At 33.3% G+C, this 16,890-nt stretch overlaps 1 protein-coding gene across 5 annotated transcripts; it reads left to right on the top strand.

Annotated features, from left to right (window-relative positions):
* Positions 1–5,308: 5,308 nt before the first annotated feature.
* On the top strand, positions 5,309–8,968 carry LOC113767299 (metal tolerance protein 1-like). Of its 5 annotated transcripts, none has more exons than XM_027311342.1 (3): positions 5,309–5,419; positions 6,096–6,325; positions 6,935–8,968. In XM_027311342.1, the coding sequence occupies exon 3, from the start codon at positions 6,935–6,937 to the stop codon at positions 8,198–8,200; it is 1,266 nt and encodes a 421-aa protein (XP_027167143.1). In that variant the 5' UTR covers positions 5,309–5,419; positions 6,096–6,325; the 3' UTR covers positions 8,201–8,968. The 5 variants fall into 5 exon arrangements, with proteins under 5 accessions (XP_027167143.1, XP_027167144.1, XP_027167141.1 ...); XM_027311340.1 differs by lacking the exons at positions 5,309–5,419; positions 6,096–6,325 and adding an exon at positions 5,909–6,036 and having other exon boundaries at positions 6,935–8,203; positions 8,416–8,968; XM_027311343.1 differs by lacking the exon at positions 6,096–6,325.
* The last annotated feature ends 7,922 nt before the right edge of the window (positions 8,969–16,890 follow it).

The following is a 16,890-nucleotide window of genomic DNA, read 5'->3' as shown; positions in this document are numbered from 1 at the left end:
TTAAATAATTCATGACCATAATTGGTTGTTGCCAAAAATTTGTTTACACCAAAAACTCCCTCCCCCTTTTATATATAGTATAGATACCTTTCTCTTTTTTTTTGAAAAAAAAAAATCGAGTAATACACTAAAATCCAAATTTTTCTCTTTCCCTATTTGGTATTGATTGTGGGTGCTTGATCTGCTTTTTGGCTTGGCGACTTTCAAACCTTGTGAGCTGTGCATGTGAAAGTTCAAGTGCACCTAGCACCAGTTTTTCAACAGAAAAAGGCTGCTAGACCACTCAACAATTTCGGCCAAAAATACACTTTAAAAAAATCAAATCAAATCAAACCAATTTCAACCTTGACTAGAATGTTTTGGATTCACTGATTCCTGATTACCAAGGTATTATTCGACATCAAACGACAAAGAAATTTTGGGTTAAATATCAAAACCGGTCAATTAACAACCCTGTTCTTGTCCGTATAGAATTTTCAGAATTCAGATACTATGGCAATCATTTGCCCAAACCTAATAGTACTAGCTTTTAATCAAACACGTTTCTAATATTGCCCTAGTCCGCCTAGCCTAGCCGCCAGCTAAAACTCCTGCAATTTGATCCTCCTGCTTTCAGTTTCACCAACCAAACCTCCAAGGGCCCCAAGCTCGACTCGATTCCAAAACAGTTTCTTCCATCCGTTTTGACAGTATAATCTCAGGAAAAAAAATTTTTGCAAAAAATTTTTACTTGTATTATAAATATAAATTTTAATTATTTTTTTATTTTACATATATCACATCATAAAAAAATATTATAATATTATTTCAAATATTTTTTAGATTGTTTTTTCAAATAAATTTTATTTCACGTGCTTTTTTTTTTGGGTATAAAGTATGTATGAACCAACTTATAATGGAATTTGTTCTAGGATGGATAGCACTAGAAAAACTCGGTTGCCCAAATTAGGGCTGTCAACGGGCCGGGTCCGGGCCGGAATTCATTATTCCGGACCCGGACCCGAATTACTATACCGGATCCGGATCCGACCCATTTACCCGACGGGTCTTTTATTCTATGTCCCGGATCCGGATCCGGCGGGTCCCGGATCCGGGTCGGGTCTACCCGAACAAATTTAGCAAAATTTATAATTTCTAATAAAAATGAGAAAAAAATATATTTGTAAACTAATTTCTAACTAATGCAAAGAAAAAACCAAATAAGAAAAGAAATCAAATTGACTTTATTCAAATACATCACCCTAATCAAATTATATTGATAAATATATATTTTTTAAATTATTAATTCATTTATATCCGGATTCGGGTCTAATACGGGTCGGAATACTATATTCCTTATCCGACCCGTTTTTTGTTTGACAAAACGGATCCGGATCCGGATCCAGGAAACGGAATTAAATCCCTACCCATACCTGCAATAATTTCACGGATCCGGTCCGGATCCGGGTCTAGACCCGACCCGTTGACAGGCCTAGCCCAAATGAGGCCCAAGCGGTCACCAATGAGGCCATATTTTAATGGTATATTAACTAAGGGTAAAACTTCTGGAATTAGAGATTTTGGATCAAGTTTTGCAAAGTGAGCGTATTAACTCCATATTTAAAATTAACTCACTATTTATGAGTTAGTTGTAATATTGTTGTGGAGGTGTAGTATGTTTGTACTAATGCCACTATGCATGTGTTAATTGTAATCTTGTTTATACGTACGGAAAATAAAAATGAAAATCAAATTAACACTTGTTTTCACAAGGGCAAAATTCCCTTCGTCCACTTGACTCAATTGGCATTTCTAATTGGTCACTCTTGAAAATTCTTTACAATGAAATTATGTTTATTCTTACCAGTGCTCATTATGTTATTTGTGACTTTTATATATATTGCTAATAGCTGTCAATCCATGTTTTTAAACTTGGACCGGATCGACCGGTCCAACCAGTAGTACTGAAAATCAGCCAAATGTCCGGTCCGAGCTATCTTTAAAAATTCGGATTGGTAAAGACTCAATCGAAAATCGAAAGAACCGGTAAAAATAGGATTTTTTTCCCTTTTTGTTGAATTTTTTTTCCTTACTTACCTCTAACTCCAAATCCTTGTGAGCTCTCCCCTCCTCTGCAAATCCATTTTCACTCTTTCACTTCAATTCAAGCATCGAAAATCAATGTTTTAACTTTTTTTAAAACAAAATCTAATTTTAGATCTTGTATTCAAAAGAAGAAAAGACCCAAAAATGCAAAAAAGGGAGTGGAGAAGAGAAAAGTTTGAAGAAAATAGATAAAAACTTGATATTTCATGGGTTTGAGAATAAATAACTAATAAAATGAAAATGAAAATGAATTTAAAAGAAGAAGAAGGATAAAGGAGTTGTAGAATGACAGAGAAAGATGAAGATAAAGTGCCCTATGGAATGCGTCATGAGAGAAAGAGGAAGGAATGGGTAAGTGTGATGTGGGGTCAAAGCATTTTTCATGTGATTGTGGGGTCAAAGCATTTTTAATATTATGTTTTGATCTCTAGGTTGTTAAAAACTATTAATATACCTCAAATATTTCATATTTTATAAATGTTGTCCTAAAGTTTGGTGTTATTTTTCAATCAAATCCGTAATTTTAATTCTAAACTTGTTAATGTTCATTGAATAATATAAATTGTTACTTGATTGTTCTAATTCCTTTATATTTTTTTGTTAAATACATTTGAAACATCAAATATATATTAATATATCTTTATTAATATTAACATGTGCTTAGGTATTTTACATACAATATTTTAATTTTTAAATAATTGTTACTTATGACATCATCCGATTCAACCCCCAATTGAACCCATTGACCGCTAACCCCTAAGCTTGACCGAGTCACTACCCGATTCGGATCTGAAAAACATAGCTGTCAATGGGACAGGCCAATCCAAACTAGACCCGCTCAATCCAAAAAAATACCCTTAAAACCTAATGTTTGCTTGAGGCTAAAAAAATTTGGGCATGAATATTAGGCCTGCCCGTTTAAGGTCGAGCCCACTTGTAAGCACATTTATATACATACATACATACATACATATATATATAGACACACACACACATAATCATCATATACATATATTATATATAATTTTTATATTTATACACGTAAAAAATATATATGTATATATTTATCATTATACATATCATAATTTAAATTTATAATAATTCATATTTATCAAACATATATTATATATAATTATGTCTTTAATTATAAGTTTGAATTGAATATGACGTGAGCCTAAAACTCATATAAAGATGTGAGCTAAACTTGAGCCTTCTAATATAGGTCCAAACTTGAAGGCCCAAAAATTTTATTTAGTCTGTAAGCAGGGCTTGCTCAGAAATACCGTTTGAAAGCTCTAATTAAAAAGAATAAAAGTAATTCCATCTTTATGAGCAAAATGTTGTAGTTATCAAGTTGAACTAGACGTCGCTTTACAAAAGAAAATGAAATACTCAGTCAGTCATCTTGGAAGAAAACCGATCTTATCATATCAAATCAAAAACAAATAATTATGTTTCTTGATTTGATCAACTCGGTTTAGACACTAATTTAAGTTGACTTCCCGCGGCAAGACTCTGTCCTCATCAATCACAATTCTTATTTTTTGGTATTCCTAAAAGCCAAAAAGTCGGTATTCCTTGAATGGTCAATTAAAACTAGCCAACATGCTTATCCATTTTCTTTGTTGCTTTCTGTCTCTGAAATATATATATATATATATATATTCTCTAAAAAATATATTTTCTAAAATATATATATATTTTCAAGATTACAACTAAACAATAGTGGTGAGATAAATACAATCAACTTGCATATCAATAACATTACAAATTAATCCATAATTGTGTGATAAATATCAATATAAATTAATCCACAAAAAGCATAAGGAACACTAATCTATAGTTACGTTACGCCCACGCTATTACAAACTAATCCACACTAAATTGGTTATTCTTTCTAATCTCAACATAATTACGGCAAAAATGATTTGAGGACTATTAAAACATAGCTAGAACTATGTAATATTCTACACTAATCCATAGTAGTACAGATTAATGCAAAGAAATTACACAACTAAACAAGATGATGTACCAACCACAAGTGATAGAGATTACTAGGCTTCAAATCCCCAGTCGCGGACGTTTCCGTGACAACGAGTTACTTTCACGTGGAACCCACTACCTAAAAAATTGTTTCTACTTCCAATTTTTCCAATACGCAACCAACTCACAAATGGTGCAAGGAATTCATGGATATTATCAACTAATCCACGCTAATACAAGTTTAACCGATCGATAAGGACGTGTCATTTCCTTATAAAAGATTGTGTGCGAGAGACTTATAAAAATCTCCGAGAGCTATTTATGATTTTGAAAATATACTCTGTCCCATAATAAGAATTAGAGTTGTACTCGTTCAAACTTTTTTCTACTAAAAAAAGAATCAGCTAACCCACAATTGTAAGCCCTATTATTTAATTGAATTAAACACTACCTAACCCACCATAAAAAGAATCAACTAACCCACAATTGTAAATCCTATTATTTAATTGAATTAAACACTAACTAACCCAGATGTGGTTTGAGAACACTAATATGATAGACTAAACTCAAAAATAATAAAAATACTAGAATTCAAAACTTCTAATTCTTTATATCTAAATTTGCTTATTTTACTACTAGTGCCCAAGTCAAGGCATTATTGGTTTCAAATTTTAAATCTCAAGGAACAAAATAGCTCATAATTTATAGTCATTACCATCACAGTGCCATCATCATTAGGTTCAAAATTCCAATGAATGGACAGAAGAATTGGAACATAGTGAATATTTAAAATTTAAGCATAATAATTCAACTCGAATCTTTCTTAAAACCCACTAGCATATTCTCTAAACAATCTTTTCAGTTTTCATTTCACAAGCGCACTTATCAAAGAAAAGAAAGATATTTCATCAAAACATTTTAAAAAAAAATTAATCTTGCATATACTGGCAATTTATATACACTTTTACGGTTGAATATAATTTAAATTCATATAATATGTCATTTATTTTAAATTCAAATTCAAATTATTTGTCACTTATTTAATACTAATGAAAGTTTATGTACCGTCAAAATACTCCCACAAAAACATACATAGTTACTCTCCCAATCATTACCAATTACCGCTAGGCCACAAAGGATCCATTCATTCGTCCATCAGACACCTTTTTATTATTGCCCGAGTCCCTGCACAGCTGCAATCCCTCAATCTCTGCAGCTTCTCCCCTGCCTCTAGAAAGGCGTACTTGAAGTTAACTCCCATCTTCTTCCCTACCGCCCCACCTCCAAAGCCTCCAAGGGCCCCCAGACCATTTTCATCGGCCCCATCAAACGCTTGTTTCCTGTGTACCAGGTAAGTTTTATTACCTTGAAAGGTCCCATTTTTTGAATTCATTTATCAAACTAAAAGCCTTATTCTTGAACCCATTATGGGTTTACTTTCGTGGACGGTGATGATATATTGAATCTGCATTAATTGATATATTATGGGTTTACTTTCATGGCTATATTCATCATATGGCCAAAAAGGCAGAAAGTTTTTTTTTCCCCCTTTTTCTGGTAATTTCAAGAACTTTATTTTTTGACATTTTGCTTGATTACGGTTTGTTGGGGGTGGTTGTCAACTTCATCTTTTGGGCAACAAGCTCTCTTTTGATCCACCTTTTTGTCCTGGTGTTGCCCCCCAAAAAATAAAAATAAAAAAAACTTTTTGTCGTGGTGTCCAAATACGTGTTCTTTTTTTCTTTTTCTTTTGCATGAAGTTTGTAACATTCTTTATAAAGAATTAAGTTTTTAACTCATACTTTTTGAATGTGTCTCCTTTATTGCATTATTTGGTGGCTGTGTTTTTTGGAGCTATGTGAATGGCACCATATTTGGAGTATCTTTTGAGCGTTTTGGTTTTTGGTTTTGTTTGCTTGTTCTTTATTTGATTGCTTTAACGTTTCTGTTTCGGTTCTTATTTTTATGGTAAGCTGAGGCATCCCCCTGACTGAGGGTTTTGTTCTTTCTGAGTTTCAAATTTGCAGATTCACAGATCTCTGGTATTCAAGCTTAGCTTTTCTTGTTGTACTAATTGTTCATCTGTTTCTTTACTTTTGGGCGCTATCATCTTTGTTTGGATGAGAATGTTCTGTTTATGCTTGGACCAATGTTGTGGTTTTGGTTGTGCCATTTGTTCCATAATAAATATTGTTAAACTGGCTGTTGACTTAGTTGATAGAATCCCTTTTGCCTGATTTACACAATCAAACGAAAGGTATGCAAAAACTTGACTTAACAAGATTTAATTCTGTTCCTCTACTGGAAGCGTGTATTTAAACTGGAGCAATTTTCTATTCTTTATGCTAATGAAGTGCTTCTGTCATTAGAATTACCTTTATTACTTGGTTCATCTTAATTGTAAATCTCAGCAAGCTTTTATTGTCTCCTAATGAAACGTCTTGAACATTCTGATGCTTCTTGATTTTCTCAAATTGTGTATTGGCTTTGTTTAAAGAATTCCTCTTGCCTTGTGTAGACGGTAGAAAGAAAAGTATGCAGAAACTTGAATTAACAAGATTTAGCTTTGTTTATTGACTGGATGGCTGCATAGTATGGCGGTGTGACTTCTCCCTTCAGCTTTGTCCTTGTGAAGTGTTTTTGTAATTACAATCACTTTTGTTGTGTGGTTCATGTTGACTATGAATCTAGAAAGCTGTTCAGGGTATCTGGATGAAATCTCGTTAAGCATTATGATAGCTTGTCTGATTATTACATTTTACTCCTGTCTAGGAATCCTACATCTCTTTTTTCTGGTACTGCATTGATTCATCAATTGATTGTGTTCGTGGAGTTATCGACTGATAATTTTATCCTATTGTTTCAGATGGATGCACAAGTTTCAGAGGATGGACATGTGATTGAGATAGATGCTGATAGGCCGGCTGTAGAAAAAGGCATCGTTGCCAGTAAAGTTTGTGAGGGAGCACCATGTGGATTATCAGATGCCAAAACGAGTTCAGAACGTTCAGTGTCCATGAAAAAGCTTTGGATTGCAGTTGTACTCTGCATTGTTTTCATGAGTGTTGAGGTTGTTGGAGGCGTTAAAGCCAACAGCCTTGCAATTCTGACTGATGCTGCTCATCTGCTATCAGATGTTGCTGCTTTTGCAATATCTTTGTTTTCTATTTGGGCGTCTGGATGGGAAGCTAATCCACGCCAATCTTATGGGTTTTTCCGCATAGAAATTTTGGGGGCATTGGTCTCTATCCAGATGATATGGCTTCTTGCTGGTATCCTCGTTTATGAAGCCATTGCCAGACTCATCCATGATACTGGTGAAGTTCAGGGCTTCCTCATGTTTTTGGTGTCTGCTTTTGGCTTAGTAGTGAACATCATCATGGCTCTTGTGCTTGGACATGATCATGCACATCATGGACATAGCCACGCTCACAATCACGGACATCATGGACATGGCCATGCTCACAGTCACGGACATCATGGACATGAGGGTCATAGTGATGACGATGGGGAGAAGGAAAATGAGCATACGCATACTCATGGGGTGAGCACAGCTGGGCATCACCACCATCATGAGGGACATAGTGAGCATCCTCATGCACATGAATCAGATCACACTGAGCCTCTCCTTGAAAAGAGTTGCTCGGAGAGTCAACACAAGTCAAACAGTGGACATAAAAAGAAGCAACGGAACATCAATATCCAGGGGGCTTACCTTCACGTACTAGGTGACTCAATTCAAAGCATTGGGGTGATGATTGGTGGAGCAATTATATGGTATAAGCCAGAATGGAAAATTGTTGATCTGATTTGCACACTTGTTTTTTCTGTAATCGTGCTGGGAACCACTATAAAGATGTTGCGCAATATCCTTGAGGTTCTTATGGAGAGCACGCCTCGAGAAATTGATGCTACCAGAATTGAAAAAGGTCTTTGCGAGATGGATGAGGTTGTTGCAATCCATGAATTGCATATATGGGCAATCACGGTTGGGAAAGTGTCATTGGCTTGCCATGTGAAGATTAAACCTGATGCTGATGCTGATTTGGTGCTGGACAAAGTTGTTGTCTACATTAGGAGGGAATATAACATCAGTCATGTGACAATCCAAATTGAAAGAGAGTTCAATTAAAGGGTATGATGTGGTTTAAGCCTTGGTGTTGCATTTTCCTGGGACAGGCAAACTTCTTTCAAAGATTGTCATTTCTTTTCTAGCAACAGAGAGATGACTTTCTTGCCGATTTGGCTGCATTTTTTGTAACTATTTTACCCTTTTTACCCTTTTTCTTTTCTTTTCCTTGTGTTCTTGGTTTATGTTGAGATGTAACTTGGATAATGGCCATCTAGGAAATGCCAAATTTGGAGGTCTTGGCCTCTTAGGACTACTTCCTTTCGCTGGAGTGGATGAGCAAAAGATGCCCATCGACAATGCAATACAGGGCTACGAGTCTTAGAGAATTTAGCCTCCACCGTTGCTCTGCAGATGAATTGATGCCATTCACCTTTGATTATCAGTCGTACTTTATCCTAAGATTTGCTGTGACTGATATCCAGAAAGTGAAGAAGACCATATTGAAGCAACAAGAAATAGGTGGAACTGCAATGTTTTAACTCTGCCTTAAGGGTTATCTTGCTTACGTTTGGACGCACAATTTGGTATAATTGGGCAGACCCTGATTGATTATATCAAATCTATTGTCAGCAATGGGTGAAATATAGGCTTAATGGAGGCAAAATCGAGCCTTTTTAGCTACAAATCTGCTCGTGTAGATAACTGTTTAACAGTGTGTTAGTGTTATTTTTGTATCCTACCAGTACTAGATAACTTTTTACAGTGTTATGTGTTACTTTTGTATCCTACCAGTACAAGTAAAGCATAACTGTTAATTTGTGCCGGCAATCTGTGGCTTCGTTTAGATTGCAGGTTTTGAGTGAGTGTTTAGAAAAACCAATATATAATCTAACTGTTCGCGCTGCTTTTTGGCACTAACATTGTACGGCATAGTGCATACGTAGCAAAAAGCGATCGTTGAGAAATGTGTCAAGAATCTTTGAAGAAAAGAAAAGAAAGGCTAGAGTCATTTAGTAGCGCTATTTCAATCGACTGGCTCTAAAGTAGTTAGCCGCTAGAGAGAGGTTTAAAACTCTCTTTGAATATAAGTCAGGGGATTAAATTTCTTGAATTCTTCTTTAGAATTTTTTGGAAAATTCTGTCAGGAGTAGGTGTAGAATATATCGTGCTATTCAAAAAAAATAATTAGTAGCACTATTTCATATCATGTCTCTCTTATGTGCCCAAAAGAATCACTTCAAGTGCATTATTCACACCGATCGGATGCAGTAATTAGTTACTCTAGGACTTGCTTATTAACTACAACAAAACTTGTTCAAATGTAGGCGCTTCTAAAGTTGTTATGTAGCTACGATTTATATGATTTCGTGGGCAATTTGGATAAATTTTCTATATTCTGTCAAAATAAAGATTTTTTTTTATATTAACAGAATTAGATCAATGCTACATAATATCAATTCAAATTTGAAATTTAAATTATGTACACGTGTTTATTTAAAGTTGCTAGTGTAAAAAATCTAGCTTTTATAAAAAGTTAATCCGTGCAAAAAATTCACGGATAGCAATTGATTAGGACAATTTTAACTTTAGGGCCTTGTGAGCACATGTGTAAATCAGTACACGTGCAAAACGAGACCTTTGGGCTGGGGGTCCAATTTTTTTTCATCTTATCATGGGGGATAAGATTTGACCCACTATTGCCCCCTTAGATTTTAATTGATGGGACAGTTGAGTGGGTTGGCGCACAGATAACGAATGGTCCATGGACAAGCAGCAGCAAGAGTGCGAGTGTTTTTGTGATTCAGGGGGTGCATTATTGCCGTGTCATTATTTGGAAAAAGAAAGGGAAGAAGAAGAGCTCGTCTAATTGAGTCCAGTCCACTTTTCAATGATTTTTAGATGGCAATCTTTTAGAAAATGAGATTTAAATCAGAAAAATATATAAATATTAGAATGTGATTGGGTGTATTTATATGACAAATTTAATATAAAACAACATACACATTAAAAAAAGAGTTTACTTACAAAAAGTCACTTTTAGCCTATGTTTGTTTGTCGTATAAGTTGTACCTTAAAGTAGGATTTTTTGCAAAAAAAAAAAAGGCCAAAAATATATATAAAACTTAATTATTGCTGGCCTTTTAAACAATAGGAGGTAGACCACTCTACACGTCCGGTTCTAGATTGAGGAACAAGAAATTCTAGTCATTTCATCTTATAGCTCTTTTGCATGAAGTTCACTATTGATTTGCGACTCAATTAGCGTGAAAACTTTATCAAACCATGAAAAGGTCTTACTGAAGATTGTTTTTAAAAATAATAACTCTAAATTTCTATTTGGAATAGGATTAATCTTTCCTACACTAACAATGTATATATATACGGTACACGTTGAATAAATGACAACTATGTAAAATTTGAATTTCAAATTCAACTTTTGCACATATGCCATATGAATCCAATAGTGATAGAATATATACCGTAAATGTGTATAAGATTTACTCTTTGGAATATAATAAATTTAATGCTCTATTGGAATAGAAAAAAGAATAAAGTAAAATACCATAGTAAATTATGTTTTCTTTCATAAGATAGCTTACAAAAGCATAATTGAAGGAAGCACTAGCAAACTTAGGGTGCATTTGATAAAATTGAAGTTTGAAAATTGGAATCTAAAATCTTAAATATGAAGTCTGAATCCAATAAATTATTGAATAGTTAAGTACTAAATTTGATACATTTGAGTATATATCACATTAAGCGATAAGTGAATAACTTATCACTTATTTTTGAAACTAAACTTTAGCTAGAAAATTTAGTGCCACTTAATTAATTCAGATATTCTATTTTTAATTATCAAATGTAACTGAACATATTAAAATCTGAATCTATCAAATTTAAGTATTGAATTGAGTTATTAAACAAGGCATCAGTGCAATCTTTTGCTATAAACTAGCAAGTGCAGTATTTAGGAAAAAGTAAAGAAATGAAAATGCAAACATGCTTAATTAAACCTAGTCCTTGGCTGAAGTTAAACATTTTTTTATTATGGCATGACACGTTTTTATTTGATATCCAATGGAATGACTAATCTACCCAAATGGAATAATGTAAGAAAAGTCATATTCAATTTTTTTTCAGCTTATTTAGCATAGACTGGCAATGTACAAAGATTATGTTATAGCGATTCACGGGGGGAAAAACAAGTAAACTATACAAAATTAAGTAATCTGACAGGAGCGAAAAAAAAATAAGAATGGCTGTTTCTTTTATGTCCATATCTAGTTATCTCCACAAAAAATTTGACATCATCTAAGCATTCCTTTAGAAATTAAGGGGCATCATAAAACCTAAACAGAGAGGGTATTAGACTATCTTTTAAGCCAGCCCAGAAAGAAACTAACTTTTTGAACTTGTAAGTGTTTAACATTTATATTAAGCACATACATCATCATAAACACAAAAGTTTAAATCATAACATGATTACAAGAAATGATTGGAACAAGTTCTTGAAATCAAAAGACAAATTACAGATTATTTACTAGGCACGGATTCAATTTATTTCTTTCAAGTTAATCCTGAAAATGATTAATTTCTTCTCTCAAGAGGATGAATTGTATCAACATCAATTAAAAAAAAAACATAAAAGAAGAAGAACATGATCAAATGAGTCTAAATAAAGGGATGTCATTAAGCTCAAGTACCAAGAAAAAGAGTAGCCACCATACATGTATAGGAAGCAAGCAAGATCTGGTTTTATTTGGGGACTTGGTGAAATAGGAAGGATTTTATATGAAATAAGATTTTTCTATACCGTAATTAAACTCTGTAAATCTTTCCCTTTTCAATTTGCAGTTTGAAGTAATGTAATAATGGTAGTTCCTCCTGCATATCTACGGTGTATAAAAAATTTATTCAGTTCACAGCATTTTGCAAAGTACTAGATTTTATATGTTTCCACACTTTAGAAGGTGCATGATGTTTTCATTCGATAAATGCAATCACATTACTAGGCAATATCTTGTCTTCTCCAGCATAAGAGGTGTCTTACGGTTAAGAAGAAAAATGCAATTTGGTGTCTCCAAAATGGAAATCTAGACATATAAAAGAAACCAAAATCGATGAAACTTTCCATGGAATGTTTTGGATTTGAGCAAACTATTAGTCCAACAGTGGGAGACCAAAATTTGGATCTCTCCCTTTATGGGTATGTACAGATGAATGCCTCCTCATATTTTTGTATACATAAAAAGTGGTTGTATTTTTGCCAACAAATTTTGTTGTCAAAATTATGCAGTTTCAATCTTCTTGACACATTGAATACCTTTTAGTAAACTAATAAAGTAATAACACTGTAATAAGTCAAATATTGGATCTTAAACAAAAAATCTAGCATAAAAATATATTTCATTTATAAAATATATAGCACTTGTTAATACCAATTAGATTGTTAAAATGTGTGATACATTGTAAAAGTTTTGTTGGTCAAATCTTTTCTAAAAATTGATTTTTAAGCGATATAAATTTGAACTCATTACATATTTTTTTTCCTACTAAAATTATCTAGAAATCTAGGAGCTATGACATAATTTGCTATAAAAAGATTTGAGGTGTCCTCCATCCTGGCAAATAAATGGATGATCCATTTTATACCTCTTGGAGGAGGTGTATAAATGTAGTGTATAAATGTAAAGCTGTATTCACACAGAATTTCAACAAAAATAGTTAATTTATTAAAGGCACAATGATAAGTATTTGATTGTGCTAATAAAGATAGAGGTTGCATTTAGATTTCTATTTTCAGGCTCTTGAACAAGGAAGTTCAAACGAGGAAATAACAAAATGTGAAAATATGTAATTTCCTAAAACAATACAGATGGAATTTCATTTTCCTCTCTATCCAATGGTATTCATGCTATTTATGCCAAAGTTGATATTTATACCTCGAACCATCTTTAATACAAATAGCAAACATATTAACAAACAAAATTATGATAAATAGGAGGGAAGGCAAACATATTAACAAACAAAGATTATGTTAGATAGGAGGGGATGGTTGGGTCGGGTAAACATATTAACAAGCCAAGATTATCTTAAATAGGAGGGGAGGATTGGATTGAATGATAAGATGAGAGTCGTAAGTAAGACAGTTTTTTGTTCAAATCAAGTGGGGAAGTAAGTAGAAATTTTGTTAGTTAGTTGATAAAGCAATTATGCAATGCTCAATCTAACATGCCAAAGCAAAAAAATGTGGCTTTTCAGGCACACAGTGAACTCTTTCAAGTGATGAAGGTGATTTCTTAGTTGATAAAGCACTCGTGCAATGTTCAATCTAACATGCCAAAAAAAAAACCGGCCGACAATGCTCAATCTAACGTGCCAAAAAAAACCAGTACATGCAATAATACAAGTACATCACCCCAATTACCAATATACTGCCAAAAAACATGATGGTCTTTCAGTTGGGGAAGAATGGTAGATGCATTAATGCAAGCTACATCACAACAATAATCCAAATATACTGTTGGATGAGTGTGACGAGCACTGATGCGAACTAATCAAAGCCATAATGATGATGTATTCCAATGATATAGATACTTGTCAATAAAGATAGTTGATATTCTTCAGATGGTATTAACAAGTTCCCATGAAAGCCATAATGACAGTAGTATTGTTGGAAAATAATTGAACAATGTTGAAGAAGTAATAATTTGAACAAACTTAAGTCATGCTAAATAGTACTGTTCGGAAAAGCTATTTCAGGATGTTGAAACTTTGCTTCGTGATTAAATAATCATTCTTCTTGTAAACAAGAAGGAAGAGGAACAACAAAAGAGAAGATGGAAGAAAGAAGCAACTGTAAGGAAAATTCAACTGAAACTTCGTAATGTAAGTGTAGTTTCTAATTTAGGAGTGGCTCTCAAGAAAATATGTTGGAGAAAGATAAAATTTCTGTGATTTTTTATAAACTAACTTTGTGTTGTGAGTGTATTTTCTAATTTAGGAGTGGCTCTCAAGAAAGATATGTTGGAGAAGGATAAAATTTCAGTGATTTTTTTTTTTTGTAAACTTTATCATCAAGTGGAAATAGTCAAAATGTGTTGTGAGTGTACTTTCTAATCTAGGAGTGGCTCTCAAGAAGGATATGTTGGAGAAGAATAAAATTTCGGTGATTTTTTGTAAACTTTATCATCCAGTGGAAATAGTCAAAGAAGAAGACATGTTGGAGAAGGATTTCTAATCTAGGAGTGGCTCTCAAGAAAGATATGTTGGAAAAAGATAAAATTTTTATCCATAAATAGAATAGAAGTAAAATTATACTGAGCCTACGTGCACCGGGGCAAATTCATCAGTTTACGTTGGATAGGTTCGACTCAACTTCCTTCTCATACACATAAGCTCACACTAGTTATTAATTTAATACAAATCCAATAAGAAACAAGTATTATAAAATGATTGAAATTTTCTTTGATTTTCTAATGCGGGACAATATCTTTTGAAATAGAAAATCATAAAACATATCTAGTTGATTATATTATTAACAAGTTCAATTGCACCCAGGGCCACAATACTTCCCTCTTTCTCTCTTGTAACTTGAGTGCCTAAAATAAAAAAATAAAGTTCCAGATTCTATTTAGATGTTACACGTCCTTTGTCCCAGCGCCATCACAAGGAAATTACCTTTTGCAAAACTTTCGCGGATTCCATCATGAGTTTAGTCTTCACGACCAGATCCATCAACTCCAATCCACCCCATCATGTTTTGGTAGAATTACACCATTAGATTTTCCATCAAATGATGCGTTCATTATGTCCTCCCCGTACCTAGCAAACCCTGACCCGTAAAACCATGTACTCCCTGATAAAAAGCGCAAAGCTGCATATTCGGCATGCCACTCTAGCCAACTGAATTTACATTTTTAGGCATAGTAATATTTGAAAAATTTTGAATTTACCCAACTAATTAGCAATTGTTGAAATTTAGAAAAAATTTGTCTTTAACCCCAATAATTTGTAAAAAGTCAAATTACATACATGCTTGTGAGTAATAATTTTGATGGAAATCCTTAATAAACAAACATAATTACTACAAGTCCAAGTCCAATACTTTAAGGAGCATAGTTTCACTAATAAGTTTCATTATCCATGAAACTTTGTACTTTGATGTATTGTAAATATTATTGGGTTACTTTAATCATCTTGTATTAACACGTTCAGACGCGTTTAATAGCAAAAAATTGAACATGTGAATTAATTAAGTGACACTGAATTTTCTAGACAAATTTTGCTTCCAAATAAAGTGATAAACTATTCACTTATCACTTAATATAATATATACACTAAAATGTATCAAATTTAGTATTTAACAATTCAATAATTTAATTGATTTAGACTTCAGATTTCATATTTTAAATTTTAGTTTTTAGATTTTAGTTTTATCAAACGCACCCTAAAAATGCCAAATCGAGGAGAGTAAGTGTAATTTTTGAAATAAGAGAAATTAGTGAATTGTTAGAAACCTGGTTTTTGAAATTATCCCTTATTCCTAAGACAGTTAGGCGAAAGCCTGGCAGAAGGTAGGGTAACAAGAACCTGTCATCCCCTACTATAAACAAAACGAACAAACAAAAAATATGATAATAGGAATTTACTTATCAACAATGTTTGATGGGTATAAATTTACATGTGCACTTTGTCAAATCTCAATCAAACACACCATAAAGGGGCCACTCTTTCTGATCGGGAAGGATGGAACTTCTTGATATTATACCTGTCATCCCCACTACAGACAAGCAACAAGTATATTAACAAACAAAAGATTATGATAATAGGAATCAGACACACCATGGTGGGCGTAAATTTACTCGTTCATATGCACTCAGTGAAATCTCAATCAAACACAACAAAAAGGGGCCACCCCTTCTGATTGGAAAGGATGGAACATGATGGGCTCCGATTCAAGAAGTTGATTTCAAAAAGCTGATACAAGTGATGATTCAAGAGGTTGATTCAGAGAGGTTGATCCAAAGGAACCCATATCTTTGAAAACAAGAGTTGTACAGAATCATGGCCCTGTAAGTGAGAAATACAGGATAGATTATATTAAGTGGATGAAAATGTGGTCCACTAGTGAAAGAATAGCAGGTCATATTATGGCTGCTAAGTGGATAATGTTGTGGACCAATATTTAATGGAAACATGGAGAAAGCTGGCCACTTAGATAGGATAGTGGCAGTTCAGGTGTTTAACTAGATCAACAGCCAATGATTTTTGGTATAAATACCAGAAAGAGAGAGAATCACACACTGAAAAAGACAACACAAAATTATTACCAGAAAATTCTCTCTGAAGCAATCATGGTTTTTTAGGCTAGCTTTAGGGTTTACAAGCATTCAGTTGTTCATTTCACTTCATAGACAAAAGGATAAATCTCTTAGGATTTATAGACTACAGGCTAAATCTCTTAGGGTTTTCCTTATTTCATGTTCAAGTGCTTGTTCTTAGACATGCCAATCAGCTTTATGAACATGCAATGTTTGGTCACTTTGTTGGTTCTTATCAGTTTGATTTGTGTTGATTAATCTGTCCTTTGATGCTAATTTTAAGCCCTTGATTCAAGGTCAGGGTGGCACAAACAGCTTTTCTGATTGGTCAAACAGCCTTTGCATTTAATTTTTGTTCGTTTCGCTTTGTAATCAGTTTTTTTTTTAAAAATTTTTTTCTAGTAAAGGAAAGATAAAATTTAAGAA

This window comes from Coffea eugenioides, chromosome 4, assembly GCF_003713205.1.
Source record: "Coffea eugenioides isolate CCC68of chromosome 4, Ceug_1.0, whole genome shotgun sequence".
NCBI lineage: Eukaryota > Viridiplantae > Streptophyta > Magnoliopsida > Gentianales > Rubiaceae > Coffea > Coffea eugenioides.
This window is presented reverse-complemented; position numbering and strand designations above follow the sequence as displayed.